Genomic DNA, 8,834 nt, shown 5'->3' with positions numbered 1-8,834 from the left:
GGCTGGCTGGCTAGATCGTCTAGACTGTGAAGCGTGACGTCATAATCAAGGATTTGAATCGCTGCCAAAATCGTAGTAGCAGCGTAGTGTATAATGTAAACATAGTGTAAACACACCCCGTATTTAGGAGGCTATATGTTTTGAATTGACCCGGCTATCCCCCACAGACCCCCCTAATCTGCACTCCCTTGACCCCCCTATCCCCCACAGGGGCTGCACTCAGTTGAACCCCCTATCTCCCCCAGGGGCTGCACTCCGTTGAACCCCCTATCCCCCCCCCAGCCCCAAAAGTGCACTCAGTTGAACCCCCCATCCAGACGCCTTATACTACTTACATTTTTTTCTCATTTGTTATGTAAAAGAACTGCAATTTGAATTCCATAAATTTTCCTGTGGATTGTATAAAATTAATGTATATTCTATATTTCGCATTTGTCTTTGAAGAAATTATTTGTTTCGTATAATGTTGTATTTGTGTTATAGTTTTTTTTTTTCATTTACACATTTTAATTTTTTATCTTTCTTATTTGTATTGTTAATTTAATTGTATGTAAGAATTTTTTGCTTGAATGCTTGAGTATATTATATCAGAAGAATTATTTATTTATTTCGTTATGAAGCATTTCATTAGTCAAGTTTTTATCTTTTTTGTAGTATAAGATCAACTTTAAAAAAATTGTTTTGTTGTCCTCTCCCGACCGACGAACAAAAATGGCCTGAGTAGAATTTTTTAAATTTCGTAACACAAAGTTTTTTTTTCCTTTTTATTCCTCTATTCCGTCAACAAAAATGTTAAAATTTTCAAGAAAAAAGATTTTTCCAACCTGCCTTCCGACCCAATAATTTTACTCTGTGACACTAACTGACATAATAATTTATTTAAAAATTATTGGTTATTAAACAAATATAACAAAAATAGGAAGAAATCGATAATCAGTCTGTCGAAAAGCTCGTTGTGATTTATACCTTTAAAGTAAAAGAAAAGCAATTTACTATAAGTACCATACTCTTGTAGTTATACTTAATAAATTGCAATTTAAAATATATAATTTATCTTTTTAAATGCACTACATACTAGTACATGTACCTGAAACTTATTATAACTAAAACCTATGACTTTAAATGAAGAATTAGACCTTGCAACATTCTTAGGAAATGTCAGTCATGATTATATCACGTGATGCATTCAATTTCTAAGAAATCACGCCTCTTTTAGAATATAAACCAACAACTAGAAACAACCAACAGATTTTGGAATGGCTTGTGAATTGCCCTCTTGATCAGAATGAAGGAAGCAAAATTTATTATATTTTTCTCGATTTCTCTGATCTTTGGATACGTTCTTTCAAAAGTGAATGATCAAAATGAAAATGAATTGCTTCGCAGTCCCACTTCTGGAAAAACATCCCAAATTTTACAAGAGATTCTCAAACAAGAATCTTATCTGCGTTTTTCTATAGTGCAAAAGATCCAAAATTTGGTCATGAATGCGATAGATAATAATAACATTACTAAAAGGTTAACGGAGAAGCTTGATTCTTTAGGAAACAAAGTTACCTCTATTCAATCTATTCAATCAGAGAACCGAAAATTAGAAGACACATTGGATGAAGCATTGGATGATTTCCAAGAGGGCCAGAATGCCACAACCGTACAGTTACAGAGGATACCTTCTCTTCATCATTCAAGTGAGAAAATAATTGTTCACCTTCTTACAAGAAGTAAGAAGAAAATGATAACTACACTGCGACATTTAAGTTCGGACATGACAAAGTCTGGACATTTAGGTTTCCTTTCATTTAAAAAAAAAATAGATAGGATTTTTTATCATCACCTCATCAAGTCAATCTTAACTTTCACAATGTTGTAATTTTCTTCAAAACTTTTCCAAAAACTCAAATTCTCATGGGAGAAAGCTTTTTTTTTTTTTTTTTTTTTTTTGGGGGGGGGGGGGTTAATCCCATGTGAAATCCAACCAAAGTCCTATTGAATAAATAATAATTTGTCTTCTTAAAGAAAAATCCCTCGGTTATTGCAAAATGGCATAGTTTTTCCGACAGGACTTAAAACTAGGATTAAATATCCCATGTCTTGGCACAATAAAGGAAAAATAATCCTGTAGTAACATTTTAAACGAGTCATTTGTTCAAATATATTAAACTAATACAATGATGTACCACGATACTCGAATGGTATTTTAATTCCAATTTCCTCCCAAATCCGATTCACAATACAAGTGAAGTTATATATTATGCTAGAGAAAGAGGTATAAAATCCTTATTACATTATACATGTATAAGATGGATCAAATTCAAAGTTACTATGCCATAACCATACTGACATTTTATACCTAATATTTTCATTTTGAATTTTGTCTTCTGATCTTGTGACCCCCCAAAATATAGTGGTCATTTACTCACCAGGAGATACCATGATACCAAGTCTGCCAATTAAGTAAGGTATTGAGCAAAATAATATTCCATTGTCCAGTTTGACACTTGATCTTTAAAACTGTGACTTAAAATTTGCAAAAGTCATTTGCTTCTTTATATTAACAAGTGTACACAATTTGATGTCTTTCAGGCTTCCGAATATTTTCACTGTTTAATGCATTTTAAGTCCAGTTTGACCCTTGACCTTTTGACTTTGGAACCGCAATATCCATAATTGACATTTATTCATCTAACGAAGATAAGTTATCATGTTCCTTATGTTATATGAAATATTCACGGTAAGTGGTCTCTCAGGAAAACTATAAAAATATATTTTATACCATATATAACTAAATATTTACATTTGCAAATGTTTTCCTTTATATAACATTACTGAAAGGAATGCGTATCTATAACTGTATAAATACAGGTATGGGGTCAAGAGGTCATAGATGTGCGTGTAGATAATCGTTTGACGTTATTTCTCAGTGACGTCATAAAGGGTCAACGCGCGTTCAGTGGATTACATACTTGCCGTTGAGTTTGAAAAATAATGCATTTCACACGCTAAAAGTCACAATTAGGCAAATATGAAGTATTAATAAGTCACAAATGTAAATATAAGTAACAAGGTATCATTTTTAAACATCTATCGGGCTATAAACGGGTTGGTACGAGATTAAATTCATCATAGAGCCCTTCGGGCTTTATGGAATTTAACCTCGTGACCAACCCGTATTTATATCCCGATAGATGTTTAAAAATGATACCTTATTTCTTAAATACATGTACAGTAAAACTCTGTTATAAAGAACCCGTGAAGAAGGAAATCACGAAACCAAGTACATGTAATATTTTACGAATTCCATGGAATATAAATAAATTCAATCTTGATTCTCTTGGTCCTAGCTAACCGAGTTTTACTGTTATAGAATGGTGCCTTATTTTAACGGAATGTTTTATTTCCAGACAAAAACGATGATTCTGTCATTAGTTTCAATATTAATTTTGTTTGGTTGTAATTTCTTACCTATTTTTTCATCAATCCAAAATTATATTAAGTATTTATAACTTCTTACAATGATAATCACCATTCGATAAAATCACCATTTTATATATAGGTTTTGAATATTAATTAAGCCTTTTTCTAGCATTAAAGGACAAGTACAAAAAAAATGTCGTCTTATTATACACTAGCTCTAGAGAGAATCATATTATTAAACATTTAGGATCGACGTTTAAGACATAGTGTTTACCTCGGCGTTCAAAATTTAAGAATCAATTGAGTTTCAAATTTATAATTTATAAAATTAGTATCAGTTCAATATTACAAAAATTAGGATCCTTAAAATTCGTTATAAAACCTCAATTTTGTTATATTTTACTGCTAGGGGACACAAATTCGGTTAGTTATAGCCCTAAATTCGTTATATCCAAGTTCGTTTTATCCATAAAACTTTACAAGGAATTGTTAAATACATGTACGCCGGAGAAAAACCTTCGCTATATCAATAAATTCGGTATATACGTGTTCATACTAAACGAGTTTTTTCTCAATTTTTCTGGAAGTTAAAAATGTAATGTAAAGTGGATATCTTCTTTAGTATAAATAGAACTTTAAACTTCAAATTTTATCTTTTATAGCTTTCGTTTTGGGTAATTTAAGAAACGAAAGAACTTTAATATTTTCATATATATGTTTTGCTCATTCCTTGAAATCAGAATCATTCTGAGGTTTGTTCATATTTCTTTTCCTGTCCTGACAAACTTCATTCTGATTTAAGGCATTCAGTGATAGAAAACATGCAACACTTTTTCCAGTTATCTTCACGATTTTATGTTTGCAGCTTGTGAACATGACTGGATTCAGCTGGCAAACAGCTGTTATCTGTTTTCAAGTGAAAGTGCAAATTTTAGTGATGCTATGGTAAGTTACAAATGTAACAGTGAAGTTTGTATATTAAAATGAATGACTACATCGTATTTGGCTAATTTTGCTATTAATAATTAATGTATTCGTATAACAATGTATAAGGTTTTAAAACATGATATTGTACTTGATCATTATATGTTTTATAACTTATACTTTAAGATTGTTTTAATTCAATTGACAAACTGAAAATATTGAAAAAAAACAAGTATTTCAATTGTATTTAAGAGCCTAAGGACCTGTGATATATTTTTTTGTTTCAAGAAATGGTGTTCCAGTGTAAAATCCGGTGCAACATTCTAGAGATTCGGACTCCCGAAGAAGAAAAGTGGATTGATTTCTACTTAAAGATTAAAGGTATTTTTACATTCAGAAAGATCGCCATTTTCCCCTAAAAATCTGGAAGCATTTCAAGGCAGAAATTTTCAACCGGGCGGTAAATTCCAGTAAAAGAGGGGTTGATTTTGTACAGGCCTTAAGGGCAAGCACACAGGCACTTGTCTCGGCAATACATTTTTAACCCATTGTTTGAAATATATGGAGATAATGAAAGTATTTAAGCTCAAAAGTCCAAAAACAATCACAAGTAGGAGCAGAGCAACCACAGAACTCCAAAACACCAGAGGTGGGATAAGATGCCATGGAGAAGTGAGCATCCCCTTCGAATTCCTATCGGACACCCCCGCCGTTTGCTCCTTGTTATGATCGGAAAATAAAGGGAAAATCCTTCTACAATTCTATGTGTACAATTAGATATGTTTTAAACAAAATAATTTTTCAATTGACCATTGACAAGTAAAGTAAATTTTCAAATTCCATTCTTATTGAAAAATTTTATTACTGTAGATTCCTTATTTTTCTTTAATACTTATTATCGCGAAGGAGCTCTTCAACGTCAAATCGCAAAAATAAAATAATAAAACTTCGCGAATGGACGAATGACCAAGAAATTTTACATAGATTTCAGCACCATAAAAATAAAAACGACTAATTCTATTTTGCGAGTGGTACTTCACGCGAAATTACGTGATATTGTATTCTATGCATATATTTAGGAATCTACAGTACATGTACTACACACCTTGCTGCTCTAAACTTAATTAAAAACATGACATTTCTACTTTAATGTTTAGCATATTAAATAAATATGCAAATGTACTTAGTAGAAAAAAGCAATTATACACCAAAGTTAACCTTTGATACACGGAGAATATTTTAATTCTTTCAAACACTAAAGGTATATTTTATAACTTATACGAGGGTTGTTCGAAAAGTACATGGACGATGTCAATCTGCGTTCTATTACGCATTAGAAATTCAAAATGAGCACAATATAATATGCAAAGAACTTTGTTTTGTTGGTTTGTAGATTTTCGTTCCTTTTGATTTAACAGAAATCAATTTACTTCATTTTGATATCAACATGTTTTGTTCCCGCGGAGCACACTTAACAGCAATGTAACTTAAATAGATAACGTCACGAATTTCTAAAATATTTCTAAAATATACAGTACCATCCTTATGTATTTCACACAGTATAACCCAATCCTTCTTCTAATACTAGACATTTATTTTTAAGAATTGCTTTTGTTGTATAATTTCCTTTGTTATGATGTTAATTTCTTTATTATGTAACCTTGTTTTTCCAGAGTAAGTAGCTCTGAAATGCCTATGTCTTTTCTTTGACGTTCCAATTTTTTAAAGTTTTCGTTAAGATTTTAACAGTTAAACTGTTTCTTAGTTTTGAATAAATCGTGGTATTTTAAAAAACAAGAGGCCCATGGGCCACATCGCTCACCTGAGCACTGCGGCGAGGAAAAAGTAGAAATTGGTTTATTTTTGAAAAGTTTAAATCCAAAAGTAGTCCCATGACCAATCATGGCTTTGCTATTCTTGAGAAGAATTTTTTTTTTAATTTTCCTATATATTTCTATGCAAAAAATTTGGTTGGCCGTTGTGGCCACGCCCTACCCCCCAAGGTCATGATTTGAACAAACTTGAATCTAAACTACCTTAGGATGCTTCCATATAAATATGATCAATTATGGCTTTGCAATTTTTGAGAAGAAGATTTAAAAAAAAAATTCTATATATTTTATGTAAAACTTTGGCTGGCCATTTTTGCCCCGCCCTACCCCCGAGGGTCATGATTTGAAGAAACTTGAATCTACACTACCTGAGGATGCTTCCTTATAAATATGGTCAATTATGGCTTTACAATTCTTGAGAAGATTTTTAAAGAATTTTCCTATATATTTTATGTAAAACTTTGGTCGTCCACTGTGGCCCCGCCCTACCCCCTGGGGTCATGTTCTGAACAAATATGAATCTATACAACCTGAGGAAACTTCCATATAAGTTTCATCTTTCCTAGCCAAGTTGTTCTTGAGAAGAAAATCTAAAAAAAAAAAATCCTATATCTTTCTTTGTAAAACTTTGATCGGCCATTGTGGCCCCGCCCTACCCCCGGGGGTCATGATTTGAACAAACTTGAATCTACACTACCTGAGGATGTTTTCATTTCAGTTTCAGCTTTCCTGGCACAGTGGTTCTTGAGAAGAAGATTTTTAAAGAATTTTCCTATATATTTCTATGTAAAACTTTGGTCGGCCATTGTGGCCTCGCCCTACACCCGGAGTCATGATTTGAACAAATTTGAATTTACACTACCTGAGGATGCTTCCATATAAGTTTCAGCTTTTCTGGCACAGTGGTTCTTGAGAAGAAGATTTTTAAAGAATTTTCCTATATATTTCTATGCAAAAATTTGGTCGGCCATTGTGACCCCGCCCTACCCCCCGGGGTCCTGATTTGAACAAACTTTAATCTACACTACCTGAGGATGCTTCCATTTCAGTTTCAGCTTTCCTGGCACAGTGGTTCTTGAGAAGAAAATTTTTAAAGAATTTTCCTATATATTTCTATGTAAAACTTTGGTCGGCCATTGTGACCCCGCCCTACCCCTGGTGGTCATTATTTGATCAAATTTGAATTTACACGACCTGAGGATGCTTCCATATAAGTTTCAGCTTTCCTGGCATAGTGGTTCTTGAGGAGAAGATTTTTCAAACATGCCACAATTTTTTTATTGATTCCGAATTATCTCCCCTTGAATGAAGGTGTGGCCATTCATTTGAACAAAATTGAATGCCCTTTACCCAAGGATGCTTTGTGACAAGTTCGGTTGAAATTGGCCCATCGGTTCTTGAGGAGCAGTCGAAAATGTGAAAAGTTTACAGACAGATGGACGGACAGACGGACTACAGACAAAATGTGATCAGAAAAGCTCACTTGAGCCTTCGGCTCAGGTGAGCTAAAAAATTATTATAAATCCTTTGGATTTATTGTTAAAATATTTCTACCAAATTTCGATAATATATGACGTCAAATAAAAAAGAAATGACATTAATCCACGAGTTTTTCGAACAACTTTCGTATATATTCAGCTAAAAAATTTAACAGTAATACAGCCTCTGAATACTGTGCATTGTAAATATCAAAGGATCAAAAGTAAATTCCAAGATCGTCATGGGTGCACTGCATGACGGACAGGATATACTTAGAGACTAGTAAGTAAAGTCAATCAAATCCATTCATCCAATGATGGACCTAGATGCACTCGGTTGACAAGGGTACACAAACAGGGTACTTTTGAAGGAGGTGCTTAAGATTTCTGCCATTGATTGTGTAAATATCTCATTGCAATATTTTTTATAGGTATTCGAAACATTTGGATTGGATTGACGGTTGTAGTAAAGGAAAACGAATTTGTCTATGAATCTGATGGACAGAAACCCAACTATACAAACTGGAGGATTGGTGAACCCAACAATGTAAAAGGTTCTGAGCATTGTACAGAAAAGGAGAGGAGTTCTGGTTGGAATGACATTAACTGTAACAGAAAATTTAGATTTCTCTGTAAGACCGACTGAAACAAAAAGGAATTTCCACTTAACCTGATTTGTATACTCAGTTTGGAAATATAGAGTGTATTTCAAAGATCAGAATAATAAACTGTAAATTATTAATGTTCCAAACATAACTTGAAGTTACTCTCATTTAACTACTACGACTTTTAGTTCCCTACTTTTTTTCAACACAATTTTTTCACTAAATGTTTGATTTTAAGTCAGATAAGTTAAAGTCGTTGTTCTATATACTCACGTATACCTTCCAATTATTATGCACTTTTCTAAATCATAATAACACAATATATGTTCCAAACACAACTTGAAGTTATACTCTCATTTATTTAACTATTACAACTTTCAGTTCAATACTATTTTCAAAACAATTTTTCCACTAAATATTGATTTTAAGTCAGTTAAGTTAAAGTCGTTGTACTATATACTCACGTATCCTTTCCAATTTTTATATACTTTTCTAAATCATTATAACACAATATATATACTTCTGAACGTGAATTCCATCTGTGAAGTGTGCTGGATCATATATTAAAAGTTTACCATATT

General features: G+C 32.5%; 1 protein-coding gene across 1 annotated transcript; it reads left to right on the top strand.

The window, feature by feature from the left end:
• Nucleotides 1-1,281: 1,281 nt before the first annotated feature.
• On the top strand, nt 1,282-8,466 carry LOC134276240 (low affinity immunoglobulin epsilon Fc receptor-like). The gene is made up of 4 exons (XM_062758508.1): nt 1,282-1,688; nt 4,280-4,378; nt 4,627-4,719; nt 8,080-8,466. Exons 1-4 carry the CDS (start codon nt 1,286-1,288, stop codon nt 8,292-8,294), a joined length of 810 nt encoding a protein of 269 aa, XP_062614492.1. The 5' UTR covers nt 1,282-1,285; the 3' UTR covers nt 8,295-8,466.
• The last annotated feature ends 368 nt before the right edge of the window (nt 8,467-8,834 follow it).

The sequence above is a fragment of the Saccostrea cucullata genome, unplaced genomic scaffold (genome assembly GCF_032062105.1).
Source record: "Saccostrea cucullata isolate Sc308-1 unplaced genomic scaffold, CSIRO_AGI_Scuc_v1 ctg7103, whole genome shotgun sequence".
Taxonomy (NCBI): Eukaryota; Metazoa; Mollusca; class Bivalvia; order Ostreida; family Ostreidae; genus Saccostrea; species Saccostrea cuccullata.
The sequence above is the reverse complement of the archived record's forward strand: the minus strand, read 5'-3'. Positions and strand labels throughout refer to the sequence as shown.

What these genes read in the sequence shown, in the direction of transcription:
- LOC134276240 (XM_062758508.1), top strand. Translation starts at nt 1,286, where the DNA reads ATGAAGGAAGCAAAATTTATTATATTTTTCTCGATTTCTCTGATCTTT. An exon ending in GGTAAGTTACAAATGTAACA is followed by an intron (nt 4,379 to 4,626) that starts GTGAAGTTTGTA and finishes TTTTGTTTCAAG; the next exon opens with AAATGGTGTTCCAGTGTAAA. An exon ending in TTTCTACTTAAAGATTAAAG is followed by an intron (nt 4,720 to 8,079) that starts GTATTTTTACAT and finishes TATTTTTTATAG; the next exon opens with GTATTCGAAACATTTGGATT.